The sequence below is a fragment of the Canis lupus genome, chromosome 11 (assembly GCF_011100685.1).
Source record: "Canis lupus familiaris isolate Mischka breed German Shepherd chromosome 11, alternate assembly UU_Cfam_GSD_1.0, whole genome shotgun sequence".
NCBI lineage: Eukaryota > Metazoa > Chordata > Mammalia > Carnivora > Canidae > Canis > Canis lupus.
Window position 1 is genome coordinate 65,733,357 of NC_049232.1, and position 20,081 is coordinate 65,753,437.

Consider the following 20,081-nt stretch of genomic DNA (forward strand, 5'->3'; position numbering starts at 1 on the left):
AGCCTGGTAACAATTCTAAATATTCTTGGCACATCTAGAGACAGCTGCTTTGTCACAGTGGCTTGCCCAGAGCTTACTGGGATGAGATGAAGTTAACAAAAGAATGTCACAAGAGAGCCTCAGGAATTTGGGATGATTGTCTCCCAGGGAGCTAGAATAAACCCAGACAGTACTGCCAAGATTTATCTCACCAAGGCATGATGGTGAAATGCCATTCCAGCTCCCGTTGTCTGTACAGAACATCCTTGAGTCACCCAACAAGTAGTAGCCATTGTTGCACTGGTAGGTCACTGTGCTGCCAGCATGGAAGTCCTCAGCTGAGTAAAAGCCATTCTCCAAAGGGGGTGGCACCCCGCAGCTAATGCCTGTAACGTGCAGGAAGAGCACACCTACATTAGGAGCGAAATGCTCCAAGGACGTGTGGTTCATGTTAAGCTAGTAGTTGAGTTAAATGGGACTTTTTCATTGGACACGAACACAGATTGAGAGCCCTGGAGGGGTGGAAGCAGGCCGTGGCCGTACCTGTGCCCTCGGCAGCTAGCAGGCTGCCTGGCTCAGAGTGGGCACGCAATTCATGAATTAAAAACCAAAATATTTATGAAGGTCCTGCTAGACACTGTCATAGATGCTGAAGTTACAGTAATGAACCCCAGAGGTACACGCCTGCCTTGGAGCCTACTGTCCAGTGGGAGCAGAGAAACAAGCCACAGGTGAACACATATGTCAGTGAGCATAAACACTACGAAGAAATGTTGCTATCGCCCAACCTAAACAAGCAGTCTCCTTCCACCCAGGCCCTCGCTTGGGATTTTCCTCCTTTGCTTTATTTTTCTCCATAGCCTTTACATCTGGCCCTTGTTCTTATTTATGATAAGTCATATTTACTCATTATTTTCTGTCCCTCCTGTTCCTGTGGAAACTCCACCAAAGAGACTTTCTTCCAACCGCTGCATCACTAGAACATAGGTCGCTGTCTAGCGATGTAGCAGGTGGTCTAAAATCGTTGGATAAATAAATGAATGGATGCACTCAACTCAAGAGCTCTTCTCCTGTGTCCCACCCGGCCTGTAACCCATCTCTCTTTGGGCTCCGGGCCCCAGTTCAGTCTTCCCTTCCCATGGCAGTTCCCTGTTGCATGTGGGGTGCAGCCACAGGGCTGGTCTCCTCATCACCCATGTTCCGCATAGAGAGGGAACTGCTCAATGAGTATTTGCCGTGTTTACTACTGCGGTGTATCTAGCTTTTATCTAGCATTCCTGAAAAATGTTCCTGTGGTGCAACAACTGTCAGGAGCTACTGAAATGCCTTCCGCAAAGGCAGCTCACGTTCGCAGTGGGGGAGTGGTTGTGTCCACTGTCCTTGATTCAGACAGTACTGCACAGGGTTCCCAACCATCTGGAAGCCTGGGTCACAGAACAGACTGATTTTGGAGCCTGGCTTTAAGTCTACCGACGTGGTTCGCAGGTGAGGTATCAATCCTTCTAAGGGTGGGCAATCTGCAGGCAAAGAACACAGGCACAGAGCTTGTCAGTGTGGCAGCATCACCAGGTCAAGTCTCAAATCACATGTGGCACCAGCATGTGAGCGCCACTCTACTGCTATGCTACTAAGACAAGGCGGCATGTGACCAGATCACTGGCGAGCAAAATTGCGAGAAAAAACTATTTGAGTTAACCACTTTTCCTCCTCATTCCTCAGAAGTCAGCTGAATATTTTCTAAAAAAAAAAAAAAAAAAAAAAAAAAAAAGTGGTATTTCAGGAATATTGATGAAAGATACTTAGAAGTTATCAAAACCCATGAATTCTAGGACGTCTTTAGAAATTTCTTCAAATACATTGGATTTTATGATCATTCAGTTTGATTATTTAGTGCGTGGACTCTACCATCCATAGCTTTTCTCTCTATGCTACCTGCCTCTAGATGGCCACTGGGAATTACAGGGTTGCAGGTACCCCATCTCACACAGATTAGGGCTTTCGGGGCATTTGAAAAATTAACCATATCCCTCTTCTCATCCTATTTTCCTAATCTGATTTCCTCATTGTCCAAGTTTCTTCCACAATTTTGTACTCTCTAATGCAGCGTTCATTTGAGTATTAAAAAATAAATCCTTTGGGTAAAGGTAAAGAAAATGTGAATTAGTGGTTAAGCAGCAGGCTGACAGGCACACACTCCTTGACCCACAGGGAATTCTGAACTGTCTCTTTTTTCACTAGAAAATCTTGGGAGTAGTCAAGAGATGCCAGTTTACAGAAGAAAATTCTAACCAGAACAGAATATGCTCTTGTAATTTATCTTCACTTTTCCCATAATTCCAGACAGGAAATCAGGCCAGGCTAACACATTTCCTTTTTTGAGTTCCTCTGGGCATGAGGTAGCCAGTGATTTCACCTGAAAGTGTAAACACATGTCTTTAGATACACCTTACTTGTTTCCATATGACAGAGTTATTATATCTTAACGTAGTCCTATTGAAAACATTCACAGATCTGGGGGTGGGGGTGAAGGGAAGGTGGCTTTTGAACAGTATGGTTTCAGGAGTAACAGATAAGTCTCTTCCCTCCCCCTCTCTCCTCCACTTCCATCATCCCCTCTCCCAAATAGGTCAGTTGCCAGATATTCTGAAATTCTCCACATAGGATTTCTAAAGTTCTGCAGTTTAATGAGGTATTGTAGATGTTCCCTACTCCTCATTCTCCTGTCTTCTGCCTCTGATGTAGAGGTGGGTAAACTGAGGCCTAGACAAGTTCTGTCCCTATAATAATAAGGGCAGACATTGAGGAAGCCCTTGCTGGGTGGCAAACGAGACCACTGCTATACGTGCCATGTTGTGTGTGATCCTGTTGAAACTTCACTACTCACTATGCTATCTGTTCATCTTTCACAGATAAGGAAACTGAAGCATAGAGGGATGGAGTAAATATGTTCAAAGTCATCACTACAAGGCTGTTGTAGAACTGGGATTTGAACTCAGGCTGTTGCACTCCAGCCTAGCTTTAACTGCTGGCCTCTCTGTCACTCTCTAAGCATGATCTTGCACCAGCCCTCAATTTCTGCATCTCTAGTCCAAGGGATTTGAACCAGTATCTCTCTCATTCTCTCCAGCTTGGAGATTAGTTATTTACAATTATCCTAAAATAATCATATCCAACAAAATTTAAAAACAGCACCAAGAAACAGAAGAGGGGATTCATTGAAAGCAACCTTAGGTAACCTCTGCCCAGCTTAGTCTATGACCATAGCATCAAATGATATCGGTGGTCAAGTCTGAAAACCCAGAGGTTACAGTAAGATACGGCAACGTTAGTCTGTTCACATTTTTACTAGGTTTGTACCTTTGTATCTCATTACTGTCATACACTGAAAATGGAATTGACCTGCTGTGGAGACAGGACATAGTCCCAGAGGTTCAGCTGGCTTATGGAGCCCACAAAAGACTCAGCTGGGTTGAATCCTTCTCCTTTCTGGTCTTGCTCTTGCCCAAGAACTAATGCACCACCACCTAAAGAGAGGAGACAAAGGAGAAGGAAAACTGACTTCGTTGTCTGTTATTCCTAAAATGCTAACTGAACGGAAGCATTGGCAATATAAACGTACCAGGGAAAATTGTTGAAAAAACCAAATTACCTTACCAAAAAAAAAAAAATTGCATGTTTCACCTATAAGGACAAATTCAATATTGTATGTAGAGCCACTTAAAAATAATCAGAAAGGTTTATTTAGAATATTACATCAGACTTACAAACACTTCATGATAAAAACCACACATAAACATATGTGCAGGTAATATTTTATGTCAACAAAACAGGTAAGTTCTAATTTGCCTCCTTTCTTCCAGGAAGTTACCCTCCATGACAACTACCACCAGTAGCTGCTCTGCCTTTTCTTCTTCTTAACCCTACAATGATTACATTTCTATCGCCAATTCCAAGGTAACTCTCAATTTGCCAGCGGCCACCTAATTGTCAAATTCAATGGAAACTATTTTATATCCACCTCTGGTGATTTCTTTTTATCATTGGTTCCTACTGGCCATTTCATTCTATTAAACTGTCCTTCCTGGATGTACTGGATGGTCTGTGTTTGCCCCTCCAGAGACACCTGCTACCCTTCTCAACTCTGCTTTGTACCCTCAAAGGTTGACACCGCCTGGTTGCCCAGTTCCTCTGGCTTCTGTTCATACCTGACCAATGGAAGGACCAACCCAAGACAAGAAAGTGGGATGAAAGAGAAGTTTAATTTCCTGGATACCTTCTCCCCCAGGCAACAGATTGGCGGTGGCTGCTTTCCTCTATAGAACACCATGGCTTCTGCTGGGTGAATAGTCTCCAGAACTGCAAGTTTGCCTAAACTCTGGCCACATCTTTGAAAATCGTCCCTTCCTTAAACTCTCTTCAGTTATCCAACTTGGGTATGCCACCTGTTTCCTGCCAGGGGCCTGGCTGATTCCACTTATTTTTCATAAAGGCATCGTTTCCTGGTTCTCCTTGGACCTTTGTGCTAATTCTGTCCCTCTTCTCTGCTTGCCTCTTAAGATGCTGATGCACCCAGGCTTCCACCTCTGGCCTCCTCTTTTCTTCCCTCAATAATCTCCCCATCTGATATCATTCACCTGCCAATTGATACACGTAGAACACCCTTTTGGGATTTCCCAAACTATGTTCTTTTCTTATTAATCATTAAAAATTAATATGCGCATGGAAGAAAATTTGAAAAAATAAAGCAGAAGGAATTCCTCTTATCCAGAAAAAAAAAAGTCTAAACAGTTTTGTGTATTTCCTTCCACATTTTATTTTTATTGTTTTTTTTTAGTGTATGTGTATGTGTGTGTGAGAGAGAGATTTTAAAACACACAACTCAGGATCATACTATGAATGATGTTTGAATCTGGCTTTTTGTCTTAGGTATTTCTCATTTCATGAGTTTTAATAGCTATTTTATATATGAATGCACAACAATCCAATTAATTAATTAACTAACTAAACAACCATTTCTTATTGGATACTGGAGTTGTTTCCAAGTTTGGTACTGAAGTATCACTGAGATCAATATATTGATACATGAGTATTTATTCAGATCATTGATTATTTCCTTTAATCTGATTCCTGGTAGTTGAATTGTTGGTTATGTGCCAAGGGTTTCCCTAAGGTTCTTGATGAGAGTTCCTAAACTGCTTCCCAGAAAGGTTGTACCAGTTTTCATACCAGCACTCTATAAAAGTGTCTGCCACGCTGAATCCTTGCCAATCACATCCTATCACTAAGAATGACTTTGTCAATTTGATATAAAGCGATATCAACCTATGTTTCTAGTTGCATGTATTCCTTTGATTAGAATTCAAACCCAATATTTGTAAAATCAAATGTAAATTCTTCCTTCACCTCTAACCCCTGCTCTGATAATTATCCTTTTTCCTAGAATTCTTCTATCAGCTTTTAGACTCTTTAATAGCCCTAGTCACCCAAACTAAAGCTAGCTATCCACTAAACTCTGTCAGTTGGGAGCTCTGCAATACTTACAGACTCCAATTCACTCTGACTGCTGTGGTCAGACAACCATCTCCTTGGCTGGCTACTATTACAATCTCTGTGTTTTAGTTTCCTATCTTCAGGAAGATAGGAAACCTATCTTCACTCTTTTATCAGGGTGTAATTTTTTTTAAATATAGAAATGTTCTTTTTCTTATCATAAAGGAAATACATGTTCATTATAAGATACAGGAACAGAATAAAGAAGAAAATAAAAGCCACCTGCAACCCCACTATCCAGGGAAGAGAGAGCTGAAAACAAGAATACTTAGACACAAAAAGGAACCACCTCTCCACCTGATAATGCCACTTCTTTTTGAAACATTTTGAATGTTTCCTTATTTACTACAGGGAATCTCCAACTTTTCCTCTTCATGTGATATCTGTCATAGAAGGATCTAGATAGATGCCATGTATGATACTAAGAACACCGTATCACCTAATGCTTTTGTATTCCTTCAAAAGAAAACTCCTTGGATACATTTTTTAAAAAGTATTCTTAGAAGAAAGTTGGAGTTCTATTTGAAAAGGGCATAAAGATAGTTTTAGCAGTGCTGCAGCTTATACACTGGATATACTTGTGTACTATGTATAAGATCACAAAACAAAACATACCAGCAATTCATCTCCTCCTTGGAAGACAGTTTAGTAACCTTCCATTGATAGCTCAGCCTGCATCTTCCTAGTCTTACTAAAAGTCCCTAAATGCATTTCTTACACAGAGAGTCATACAGCTCACCTAGGAAAAGCTTGTAATAATTCAGTCTGGATAATCAGGGAGTAGAAAATGGGAGAGATAACTGTTGACCTTTGCGTAGAACCAAGGACAACAAAGCTAGCAAAGTTGATGTTTATCTAAGCACCTAACAGTCTGGTATCTAACAGAATTATATTCCTTTAGCTAAGACCTACCAGGTATGGCTGAACCAACAGAGAGGCCCAGGCCACCATCAGATAATTTCCCATCGATATAGACTTTCCAGGCTCCATCAGTACTCGTCCAAGTGATTGCAATGTGATGCCAATGGCCATCATTCACGGAGGGACAATCTGTAATCTTTTCCTTGCCATTCACATAAAGAACCCAGCTGTGAAAAGATTCCAGACAATACAGTCATCAGTCATATGTCATAATCTCATCTATGGGGCCACATTACTATTTTTCTTCTTTTTCTTTTTTTGTATGTAAAGCACTTCACGTGAAACCATTACATCTTTTTCTCCATTTGGTCATATTTCATATGGCAGGGTTGATTTATAAATTATACTTCATTGTAGCTCACTGAAAATTACTTTATGTTTCTTGGGCAGCCCGGGTGGCTCAGCAGTTTAGCACTGCTTTCAGCCTAGGGCGTGATCCTGGAGACCCGGGACCGAGTCCCACATTGGGCTCCCTGCATGGAGCCTACTTCTCCCTCTGCCTGTGTCTCTGCCACTTTCTCTCTCTGTGTCTCTCATGAATAAATAAAATCTTTAAAAAAAAAGAAAATTACTTTATGTTTCCTAAACACGAAGGGGTAGGAAAAAGTCTTAAGATAATGAGAAAAGTTGATCCAAGTTGAGATAATTTACCAACTGTCTATTCCGGAGAAAGTGAATCAAGAATGGAAGGAATGAGAGCTGTACAAACATCAGACTGGTTTTCTTCCTTCGGAATGGATGTTTTCCTAAGACTAGGAACAAACTTTAGATGTCTCACAGAAAGTAAGCTCTGTCTGGATTGCCAAAACAGTCACATAGCAGACAAACTATGTCAATCCAAAGGCAAGCATAAATAGAACAAAGATGACCAACAGCAAAAGATTCTAACAATCATGTCACATTGGGGAATGTCAAAGATACTAAGCAGTTTAAAATGAAATATCTTCAATAGCAATTGGAGAAAAAGAAAAAAATAGGGAAAATTGATAAGGAAAAAAAAAGAATTCATTGCATACCTCTCTCCATATCTTCTCAGTTCCTATTCAAAGATATTTATGGAAAAAATGGTATTTTTATCACACCAATCATTTCCCTCTTTGTGTTTTCCCATCATCCTCCCCTATTCAAGTGGGTAACAGGTTCTCTCTTTGTATACATTATGCCTCAGGGGAGCTTTGTGCAAATTTCTTGGATTTTATTTTTAAAAGTTCAGTTCAGTTCAGAAGAATAGGGTTTGGGGATGGGGAGGGTTCCACCGGAATAGTGAGTCCCATGGACTGAAGAAAGGAAAGAGAGCTCAGTGGGGCCTGCATCCTGCTCAGCAGCAACAGGACAGAAACTTGAGTGGATCTGAGATGAAAAGGCCACCACAGAATCTGTCTATTTTGAAGATTGGGATTCCATGCGGCAAAGAGCTGTGATTCTGAAGGGCCCACAGAGGCTGAAGCAGTTCACACAGCCCCGTGATAAGCAGTATGGACAGAGGACAGTGATGGAAGTCCTGGCCCAGTCTGTGGCTCTTTAGCAAGACCCTGTGGGTCTTGCACAGTCTATGAGAATCTACGATAGGAAAAGCATTCAGTAGAGAAAGAAGGAGGGAAACAATTGAGGTTGTCCTTTCTGACAGCCCAGAGAGAGACGGGCCCTGCTGTTGAATTAATAACTGACCCAAAGAGAAATAAATATCATCTGTACACCTGAGACTGTAGATGGAGTCATATTTAATATATGTGTCTTCCATGGGTCAGTAGTATCACTGAAATCCTTAAATCCCCACAGGCTCTGACATATAAAAGAAAGAGCATCAGTCTTAAGAGTTAGAGTCTGAGACTTAGCTCTACCACTCCCAGAATGTGAGATTTGGGGCAAATCATCCAGTCTCTCTGAAACTTTGTTTTGCTACCTATAAAGCTAGTTCCTCAGGACATTGTGAAGATCAAATGAAGTAACACTTAGCAAAGAGCAAAACATAATTCATGCATAAGGTGCTATCGCTGAAACTTCGCTTTCTTACAGAACTTGTCCAGATGCTTTGTTTGGTCACTGGTCACTCATCACTCTGTTGTCCTGCTGGAGCACCTGACCCCCTTGCTCCTCTATCCCCCACCCCCATGTCAGTTCTAACTTGGTGCCAGGATAAGATCCAGAGTATGTCTTTCCTGACATTTCTGCTTACCCATTGTAATCAGTCAGGAGGAAGGTATTATCACTGCCATTCTCAAGTGCATAGGAGATTGGTGTTCCATAATTATTGATGTCAGAGGATTTCATCCAGAACGTGCAAGTTATAGCCCAGAGAGATGGAAGCACACCGTCTAGCATGACATAACCATAGGTACCCGAAACTTCAAAATCCAGGTTAAAACCTGAAGACTGGTCTGTAACAAATAAGAAAAGTGTGTAGACTATGGCACTTATGAGGTATTTCTTCAGTTGTCCAAGGTAAGCAGTAGATACGCAGTACTATTGTCAAAGAAGCCCATTTCAGTCAATATGATGATCTGAGATGCAGTTTCAACATTAAATATCTATATATTATCTACAAAATATATCACACATCCTTCTAAATAAAATAATCAGTGATATCTAAGATAGGGAAAGAATTCAGTAGGGCAAAGAAGCAGAGAAATAGGAAAAAGCTGGGAGGAGAGGTGGAATCAGGAAGTTAATAAAGATAGAAGACTCTAGGGCACATCCATATGCTGATGGGATGACTTCACAGAGTGGGGTAATTGAGGCTGCAGGAGAAAAGGGGGTTAACGGCAAGAGCCACATTCCACTTCTACTCAGGGTCCTCATTCTTCCCTATTTCATGAGCAATTCAGCTCTGCCCCAGTCGTGCATACCCCATCAAGAAAATGAAAGTCCTACAGCTAAAAGTCACCAGCACCCTGAGAAAGCAGCTTAGCACTGGTTCTCAAACATGTCTTTGAACTCTGAGCTCCTAAATCAAGTGTCCTTTCTAAACATGTAGAAGATGAAGAGTTTTACTCAATTCAATTTTCTCCTCTGAGCTTCATTTCCCTCACCTTTGCCATTAGGGTTAATAGGACATAGTTTGCTGGATGGCTGTCAAGATTAAATAAGTATAAAATGCTTAGCATCATTTTTAGTATGTAGACAGGGCTTGAAACAGGCAAAAACTAACATTGTTATAATTATTTTTAGTATTGTTATTAATAACATTGAGCTCCTATATACCTGTTTCACACCTGCTGCCTGAAAATCCTGGCTGGCATTTACAACTGTATGAGTTTAATTCATCCACACAGGTGGCCTGATTTCTACATGGGTTAGACTGACATTCATTGATGTTTACTTCACAATGTGGCCCTGTGAAGCCTGCTGCACATTGGCACCTGCAAAGAAACAAAATATTAATAACACATAGAAGTGCATTTGAGGAAGTCTTGCATTTATGATGACAATGTCTCAAAGGACTTTGAAAACTGAAAGCTCACAGATGCAGAGAACAGACTGGTACTCGGGGTCAGAGTGGGGTGGGAGAAAAGGGTGAACTGGGGTTCTGTTTTGTTTTTAGTTTAGATGAATTGAGTAAACTACTCTGAAATGATGAAACATTTTCCACATCAAAACAGTGCTTTAAATATCAGTTACCTTTTTTTTAAAGTTCATTTAATTAACCTATTTAAGATAATATATATCTGAAGTGTTGTAGCAGCAAAAATAGTGGTTCTGGTCCAGATGAATTATTATTTACACACTGGGAGTTTCTTTCCCTGTAGAAGTGCTAGGAAAAAATATAAAAAGTTCACATGCTGTTCCAAAGGCTTTATATATATTAAACCAGTCTTTATAATGAGGTAACATTATCCTCATTCCCATTTTACAGATGAGTAAACTATGGCTCAGGTTAATCTGCCCAAGTCTCCTGGTCACTAAGCGGTGGAATAGGATTTTAAATCCAATCAAAGTGCCTTGTTCTTAAACAGTATGCCATACAGTCTCTGCGGTATGCAACCTAAACCTATCAGAATGGAAAATGTATCAAATGTTGAGATCAAATGTTGACAAAGGTGTCATGAACTGGGAAATCTCACATAGTGAAGAGAATTACAATTTGGCAATGTCATAGGAGATTGAGGGTTTGCATTCCCAGAGCCTGTATATCCATCTCTACTTATGTGCTCTCAGAAGTTACTCCCCAGGCACAAAAGGACACAGGTAATGAACATTCATAACAGTATTATTCTAAGTGTTTATGAAGAGGAGAGTGGGAAAATAAACTATGGTATGATCACGGACTACTGATCAGCAGTTAAAATAAATGAACTAGAGCCAAATGTATCAACCTTGACAACACATGATGTTGAGTGAAAACAAAACCCAAATTGCAAAAGGATATATATAGTATAATACCAATTATGTAACATGTAAAAGTATGCTATGCACTGTTTATGTAGTAATATATGAAGTCTGAATGAGAAAGATGTACACCAACTTCAGAAAAGTGGTTACTACTGAGGAAGAAGAGGAAAGTGTATGTGTGTGTGTGCGTGCGCATGTGTGGTGTATTGGATGAACTCTAAAAGTATCTTTAGAAGGTGTTTCTTTAAAACAAAAGATGTGAATCAAATATGGCAAAATGCTAAGATTTGGTAATTACTGTGATGAGTGCGTGACCTTTACTGTTCTTGGTAATTTTCTGTATGTCTGAAATATTTTTTTAATTAAAAAGGACCTGTCCAATACATGCTAATTAACATTGTCATTAGCATGTTTACATTGGAATTGGGGTGGAATCACTGAGTTCTCTGCATCTGATGATAAATCTATTTTGGCTAGAATTTCACTCATCTTTATCTGCCCATGTTGGACGTCATTCTAGCAATCCAATATCCTTGTCTACGAAGTAAGTTCACTTTGGTGACAACTCACAGTCCCTTTGAGTTAGGAGAGTTTACCTTCCCTTTTCCTCTTTAGGATTTAGGCAAATTTGGTATTCATCAATTGTTTTTGACTCTGGGGGGGAGGGCGGAATTTAGAACTTTTATTTCTCTGGAAATTTCTCATTGCCTATGGTTAGGCACTACAGGCTAGAAGAAGCAAAAAGCCTCTGAAAAGATGAAACAGTTATACTGCTGAGACTTCATTTCCATATCAAGAGTAAAAGTCTCATTGGCAGAATGGGTTGCCTATTTCTTCTGGATCATGCCCTGGCTATCTGTTGGGGGAACAGTATTGAAGGAGGCTGAACCACACGAGGACTGGGAAATGGTACAACTGGGGTGCTTTTTTTTTCCCTTTTAAGTTTCATAAGCTTCCAGAGCCAGTGGCATGTTGAGGATAATAAAGTTTCCTAAGATTCTGCAAGCAAGAACAGTCTGTCTTTTGTACTGCAGAAGCCACAGACCCTGCAAGGGGAACGGATGTAACAGAGTTAACTTGACAGTGATGAAGGAGAGTACTGATTTTTAAACTGTATTCTACTGGCACCCCAAGAGCTGCCTCAGGAAGACAAAGTATGTCTCCTCTACAAATCCTGCTGTTTTCAACCACAAAAGGTTAGTTTTTATTATTTCACTTGTTTACATTCGTATTAGATTTCTTATGAACCAAGGGTTACTAAACCAAAAAAAAAAAAAAAAAAAAAGCGTTTGAAAACCACAGATAGAGAATGTCAATTGGGACTGTAACAGAGTGATGGCACAATTCCTTTTGACTTCAGCTAGTGCAAAAACTCCAGCTCAAATTTAAAAATGAGTTTTGTCTAGTGCTTTGGTGTTACTGTGTTTTCTTTCATCTTTTATGACTTCCCAATGACAGAACAGTGGTTTCGCAATCTGGTCATGCATCAGAACCATTAGGGAACTTAAAACACATAGGTGGTCTATTTTAAAATTACAGACTGTACCCCAGACTTAGAGAATCAGAACCCCAGGTGGTGGGGAGCATCTACGGCAGCCTATCCTTGGACTAGAATTAGGGAGTGGCTGACTTGGGACTTAGAGTAATACTCCATAAAGGCTGCAGGATACTGAGTGGTTGAGAAAATAAAACTAGTGCGAAGAACCAGACCTAGGGCTTTACCTGAAGCTATTGGCACCATCTTTACAGGTAGCTCCATTTTTGCATGGTTGACTGAGACACTCATCCAGGTTTTTTTCACACCGGGTACCCAAAAATCCAGGAGGGCATTTGCACAAGAATCCTCCAACCTGATCTTCACAGACTGCATTATTTAAGCATGGGCTTGACTGGCATTCATTGACTTCTGTTTCACAGTGCAGGCCTGGGGATGGAGGACGGTGAGAAAGAGCCCAAATGTTAACCCCCCTTGGGAAACTAGGATCCAGCCATTGACCTCTTGGAGGATGTTGCTCCTCAAGGATTGGAATGGAAGCTGCAGAACTACTGGCCTCTCACACTGGTTTGAGATCCACTCTTGAGTGAGATTTGGCTTTTGTAAGTCATTTTAGGACTGTGTTTTTGATAATCTGCTCTTTTGATCTTGGGTCTCTCTGAAACTAACATTTGCAATGGACATCTAACTGAGATGATGCTAAAAAATGAAACTAACAAATTTAGTTCAAAATTTTCCTCTGTTTCTTTGACCTTGTCTTTTTTCCTACACTGGTCATTTTTTGGGAACTTTCTCTTTATATATATTTCTTCTTATATATATTTATATCATATTGTTTAGCATCTATTTGCAATATTATCCTAAATGATTTATTTCCAGTGCCTTCTTGAATGTTAATCTTAGCACATAAACTCTTGTCTCCTCTATGTCTCCTTCTCTTTCTGTGTCTCCCTTCTCTCTCTCTCCTCTCTCTCTCCCTCTCTCTCTCTCTCTCTCTCTCACACACACTCTTTTTTCTAACCTGTTTGAGAGTAATTGCACCCCTGATGCCCTTTGACCCCAAAATCCTTTAGTGTGCATTTCCTCAAAAATAAGGACTTTCTCTGGATAATCACAGCACAGTTACAAAATCAGAAAATGAACAGTAACATAATATGATGCTTAAAAATGTAGTAATTCGACTGCTAACTCTGGGAAACGAACTAGGGGTGGTGGAAGGGGAGGAGGGCGGGGGGTGGGAGTGAATGGGTGACGGGCACTGGGGGTTATTCTGTATGTTGGTAAATTGAACACCAATAAAAAAAATGTAGTAATTTTTGGTGCCTTGCAGAACATTAAGACAATGTAGGAAGAATGGAAACATCTTACCCGTGTATCCTTTCACACAGGTGCAGTGATAGCCAGCCAAGCCATCAGTGCAGGTTCCCTTATTTAAACAAGGACTAGAGTTACACTCATTTATATTTTCTTCACATAGTTGGCCTGCAAAAAAATCACAGAATATGTTAGCTGGAGAAAACCTGAAAGGAATTTAAGGCTAATAGTTTTCAAGCAACCTGTTCAGGTGTAAGAACAGGATAATCATAAATGATGGTTAATATGCTTGTGAAAAACTTTGCTCTTTGCCAAATACATTGAAATAAGACGTTTTCTTCCATTCTATTTATTGCAAAAATTTTCTAGCAAGAAATCTGACATTTTCAACATACAATGAAAAATGATAACCATGGATATCTAGCTTTTCTTTTAGTTAGTATAAGTGTTATCTATCTTAAAAATTTTATAGTATTTGCTAGTCGTTTACCTCTTTGCTGAATTTATTCCTTGAGTTCTTAAACATGACTTGTTTATCAACTAGTTGCAGGTTTGTAGCCTTATAAAACATATTCCCAATAACCCCATGCCCAGCCCCTGGCAACTATCATTCTACTCTCCATTTGTATGACTTTGGCTTTCTTAGATTCCACATATAAGTGAGATCATACAGTATGTCTTTCTCTGTCTGACTTATCTCACTTAGTATATGACCCCAATTTTTATCCATGTTGTTGCAAATGGCAGGATTTCCTTCTTTTTATGGCTGAGTAATATTCTATTATGTATAGCTCAATCGTATTCTCTTTATCTTGAGAATACACTTAAGCTTGCTTCCATATCTTGGCTCCGGTGAACAGTGCTACAATGAACAAAACTTCCAGATAATGATTTCATTTCCTGGGGATAGATACCCAGTCGTGGAATTGCTGGATCATGCAGTAGTTCTATTTTTAATTTTTTGAGGAGCTTCCATACTGTTTTCCATAGTGGTTGTAACAACTGACATTCCCACCAACAGTACACAACAAGTGTTCCCATTTCTCCATGTCCTCACCAAGATTGTTATCTCTTGTCTCTTGATAACAGCCATTTGAACAGGTGTGACATGATATCTCATTGTGGTTTTGATTTCCAGCAATGAAATGTTAAGGATTCCAAGGTTTATATTGTAAAAACAAGAAACTTTCCTCTTACCTGTGTAACCAGATGGGCATTCACAAATGAATTCCCCAACTAGGTCTTTACAAATTCCATTGTTGAAGCATGGCAGTGAGCTGCATTCATCAATGTCTATTTCACACTTTAAGCCTAAAATGCAAACCAAATACTGAAGGACAATCAAAGAGTGGGATCAATAAAAACAGAACCATGATCATTTAAAGGTAATTATCTCAATAATCTGAATTTATAGGGAGTGGTGGGGGTGAAGGAAAGGGAAATATTCCTTAAGTGCTACTGTCTAGTTAAGCATTTAACAAAAGTATTGCCTCTTTCTAGAGATTCAAGATATCTTGGGGTACCTAGGTGGTGCAGTAAGTTAGGCATCTGACTCTTGGTTTCACCTTGACTCTTGGTTTGGGTTTAGATAGTGATCTCATGGTCATGAGATTGAGCCCTGTGTCAGGTTCCGTGTTCAGTGTGGAGTCTTCTTGGGTTTCTCTCTCCCTCTCCCCCTGACCCTCCTCTCTGCTCTCTCTCTCAAATAAATAAATAATTTTAAAAAAAGATATCCTTATAAGGAGGGGCTCCTGGGTGGCTCAGTAGGTTGGGTGTCTGACTCATGGTTTCAGCTCAGGTCATGCTCTCAAGGTCCTGGAATCTGGGGGCTTCAAACTCAGCCCAGAGCCTGCTTTTCCCTCTCCCTCCCTCTCAGCCCTTCCCCCCTTACTTTCTCTCTCTCTCAAATAAATTAATAAATTAAATATTTTTTAAAGGATATCCTTATAAGAATACATAAAAGATAGCAGAAAATCCCAAGTTAGAAGTTGGTGGTAGGTAGTGCTGGGGGAAGACTTGGGAGCATAAAATTAATTTAACTCCAAAGTGCAAAGTATAGAGTCATATATACTTGCTACCAAGGCTGAGGAGTAGGGGTAGGGCTAAGTCCTGCCAGATATCAGCTCATATGCCAGGTGTCCTAGAGTGCAGACATATTTTCTGAGAGGGTGCACACAAGCTATCTGTGGGTTAGCTCTGCCAGAAACCCATGTTCTTCCTCTACACCAGGGGGTCTCCAAGTGTGGCCCCTGGACCAACAGCATCAGCAATTACCTGGGAATGTAATAGAAATGCAAATTATGAAAACTTCTTTAGAGCTACTGAATGAGAAATTCTGGGGTCAGGTCTAGCACTCCGTGTTTTAAGAAGCCCTCCCAACGATTCTGATGCACATCAAAATTTGAGAACCACTGTCCAAATTATGCCCTTTCTCAATCACCACTTGCTTATAAAATTCTGGGACAAGATCCATTATGTCTTACGGAATGTTAGGACAAAATCTTTTATAAAAATCGAGACACACATACACATATAAATGGAATGAAATAAATGGAATGCCAATATTCTTGATAGCCCTGGGCTACATTCTGTTTTCCAATTTTCCTTTTGCTCATTTTGTGGTAAATTCTTTTATTTTAATTTTGTGGTGAATTCTTTTATTTTAATAACATCTTTCTCATTGAAATGACATTTCACGTTGGCTGTACAAAAGTCAGAAAAAATGCAAAAACTGCATTTCTAGGAGAAAATCGTGAATTAGTTGAAATAAATTGCAGTTTTCAGATATAGTTCATTTCCCCCTCAAAAAGTATATTTCTGAACTGAACTGGAATGTGAATTACACTACAAGAAGATATAATTGTTATATAATTGCTACATAATCAAGTTCAAAGCCATATTTTTTTTCCAAGAACAGCTTCCAGAAAGATAGAAACAAAGCAACAAATCATAGCCATTCATAAGAACTTCCATTAATGTGAAGCCAATGAGAGAAACTGGAGTTTGTTTAAAAATATTTGTGCTGGACAATCTGTTCTATGTTGGGTATCATATTATACATTTGTTTTAGTATGGAACCTTGGTCATGGCTCTGAAACTGTATTCCTCTTTAAATGGTGAGTTATGATGTGGCTTTTCATAGAAAAGATGATTCTTTGTTCTTCCTTCAAAATGTGCAAGGAGAACTGCCATTTGTAAGATATGTATACTTTTTTTCACCTTGGTTTATCTTGTTTGACCAAATTTTTTTGCACTGATATAGCCGAATGTATTTATCTTAAAGGGTTAATTTTTAGGGTTCCATAGTTTGATATGCAAGTTACAATGATTTCATCTGAAAAACATACTAAAATTTGCATTTCTCTATGTTACCTGTATATCCAGATGGACAGAGACAAACATAACCACGCCCAAGCTGTTGGCAGGTTCCACTATTGTGGCAGGGATTTAAGAAACATTCATGGAAAACCTACCAATGGCAAAAAAAGAAATCTATCAGAGACAAAACACTCCAATCATTTCGAAGTAATTCTGACTAGGAGTTTGAAGGTTTGCAGGATTAGACAGGTGGTCCCTGTTTCCAGGTGAGTTCACTCAAACTAGCTGGCCCACTGCTTGCATCATGTAGGTGCCTGCCATATATGAACACATATGACATTTAATCTTAAGTGATGATTTTAAGTGTTTCTAAAGGCTGGATGCATGTTAGAAACCATTTGGGATGCTTTAAAAGTATAAAGGATAGGGCCCCAACCCAGACGAGCTAAATCAGAATCTCTGGGAGTGTGATCTGTGCATTATTATATTTTAAAGTTGGCCAGTGGATTCTAATATGTCTCCAGGGTTGATAGTCACTACTCTAGCAATTCTTACAAATGTCTGTGTCTGCTAGGCTCAGTTTCAAATATGACTTTCAAAGCCCTTACAAGTTGTATGTTTGGACGAGACTGTAGGAAGTTGAAATAAAAAATACAACCTTATTATCCTTCTTAAAAATACTTAAAGCCAAAGAATTTATCATGATATTGAGCAAAGTCTATTCAGAGTAATGGCTGAATCTACCAAAATAATTGGTAATCTTCACTAGTCTTTTTTTTTTTTAAAGAAAACAGTTTAGTTATGTTCATGAATTATGTTTCTTAATTTTTAAAAACCCATACATTATTCTAATAAATGATCTTTTATCTTTTTCTGACAAAAATTTAAATGAACATTATTGAGTAACTCTTCCTGCCAGTCAGAAAAGGCCTTTGGCTAAACCAGAGGCCTCTTACTCAGATGATAGGTTATGCTTGACGTAAGTGTTAATTACTAATGAATTTAAAGGCTCCCCACATTTACACATTCTCTGTGCCAGACATTGCTGGGAAAAATTCCCAATTTTTGATAGTTAGAACTTTTCTAACGCTGCATTTTTGGAAAGTTCTTATTGGAAGTCACAAGTAAATACTATTGTTCATTGATAATGATCCTGAGACTTGATTACTTAAGGTCCCAACTTTGGTAGTATTCCTCTGTGCAATGTGTAATGACAAAGTGTTTTCCAAACATTCCACTGGAGATGATTCTGTAAGTATAAAAGGGACTTGCCTGACTGCTGGTTTCATACTTCTTTTTGATATGTCCAGGAGAAGCACGGGGCACTACACTTTCCTCTGCTGCTGAGAATGTTGAACTGAAACCTAATAAGATTAATAAGAAAACATTAGAAAACCCTCTTAGTGTGTGGTAGATATTGCCCATACAGAGACTCTGCCTAAATACTATGATCAATATTCCAGTCTCAGAGCAGGTAAAGTCACATGTATTCTGTTTTACTAGTAGTAAAAATAGAGAGTGTATAGATGGATGGGGTCTATTATTAAATTCTAGACTCTTAGAAAGAAATTGGGAAGCTGTCAAGTTCAGAGTTCCCGAAGTAAGAATCTTTGAGTCATAAAGGCCTCAAAAGACCAGACACCCAAATCCCCTGAAAACAGGAATATTGAGAATCGAGACTATCACAAACACAAATCTCCAACACTCAGGATTAGGTAAGAAATAAAGTATATCTTCTTACTGGAGCAATCTGTGATAGATCTTGTACCACTGGTGGCTGTAGTTCCATAAAAGGGACAAGATAAGCAGAAGGACTTCCCTGGATCGGGTTGGTAGTAGTCTTTAGGACATGGATGACAAGGCATCAATCCAGAACGAGAGAATTCTCCTACTGGACAAGGTACTGCAAAGGTAATAACAAATTGTTTGTGAGTCTGGAACAATGTACTCTATTTTTGAAAGAAGTACATTGATTCTCAGTTGTAAGAAAGCTACTGAATTGCTAATATAATCTCTTGTGCATATTTTATACCTATACTATTTTATCACCCAGAGAAATATTTTGTTGTTTCTTTCTTCTTACACAAAACACCTTTAACTCAATAAAAATCTGAATTGACCATGTAATATTGTATTCTGATTTTTTCACTTTACTTTATATCCAAAGCATTTCCCAGATCGTTAAATAACATGGTGTCTAATAAAAAAAATATTGCATGCCATTGACAGACCATAATTGAGCTAACATTTCCTCTACTATTAGACGTTTAGGTTGTTTCTATTTGTAGGCTATTATAAATAATGGTGACATGAAATTTTCTGCATAAACCTTGTATATAACTCTGATTGTTTCCTAGGGATAATAGTTGAATTTGAACAGCAGAACTTGAGTAGTTGAATCTATAGATCTAAAGATAATGGAAAATTTAAAGCTATTAATATATAATGTCAAATCTGCAAGAAAAAATAGTTCTAACTTCCAGCCCCATTAGTAATGTATGGAATTCCTCTTGCTTCATACTCCTCATCACTGATAATGATCATTTAAACATTTTTTTCCAATTTGAAAGTGAAAATGGAATTGCACTGTTATTTCAATTTGCATTTCAATGATAAATTAAGGGTCTTTTTCATGTTTATCAGAAATTTTTATTTCTTCTGTGTAGCCGTCCCTTCTGCAGAAGAGGGCTTTTCTTTTTTTTTGAACTTTCAAACCTTTTAATGTCACTTTGTGTTAAATGTGCTTTTTATAAACAACAACCAGTTGAATACTATCATTTAACCAAATCTGAAATTCTCTTGCTAATAGTTGGTGGAATATTAACTAAATAAGAAACAGCTTTGAACATAATATGAACCTGCATTTTCTTCAGTAAATTTTGGCTGCATCTACCAGAGGGACACTGGAGCAAACCAGTCATGACTAAATCTTTAGGTTGGGATTTTAGTTTGTGATCCAAAGATGAAGTAAGTCAGGCGGAGCATGTTCTTTATTTGCATGAACTGGGGTCATCCGCAGGAGGCCTTAAACCATTACAAACTGAGAAAACCACTAAAACTATTAAGACTTGTCTTTTACATTTAAATATAGAAGATAGAACACAAGGAAGTAGCTATTTGGGAATCTCTGCACATTTATCACGCAGACTTTGGGTTTTTGTTAATAAAAATTAGT

At 38.9% G+C, this 20,081-nt stretch overlaps 1 protein-coding gene across 2 annotated transcripts in view; it reads right to left on the bottom strand.

The window, feature by feature from the left end:
* The window catches only part of SVEP1 (sushi, von Willebrand factor type A, EGF and pentraxin domain containing 1), a 181,682-nt gene that overhangs the window by 59,564 nt on the left and 102,037 nt on the right, over positions 1–20,081 (bottom strand). For both annotated transcript variants that reach the window (XM_038553086.1, XM_038553085.1), the window contains exons 19-31: positions 18,648–18,809; positions 18,179–18,270; positions 16,961–17,057; positions 14,786–14,899; positions 13,643–13,756; positions 12,502–12,703; positions 9,652–9,809; positions 8,627–8,828; positions 6,442–6,617; positions 3,379–3,503; positions 2,269–2,392; positions 1,326–1,496; positions 192–365 (exon numbers count right to left, since the gene is read on the bottom strand). In XM_038553086.1, the coding sequence (XP_038409014.1) occupies positions 192–365; positions 1,326–1,496; positions 2,269–2,392; positions 3,379–3,503; positions 6,442–6,617; positions 8,627–8,828; positions 9,652–9,809; positions 12,502–12,703; positions 13,643–13,756; positions 14,786–14,899; positions 16,961–17,057; positions 18,179–18,270; positions 18,648–18,809 (1,911 nt within the window). The remainder of the gene's footprint in view (positions 1–191; positions 366–1,325; positions 1,497–2,268; positions 2,393–3,378; positions 3,504–6,441; positions 6,618–8,626; positions 8,829–9,651; positions 9,810–12,501; positions 12,704–13,642; positions 13,757–14,785; positions 14,900–16,960; positions 17,058–18,178; positions 18,271–18,647; positions 18,810–20,081) is intronic.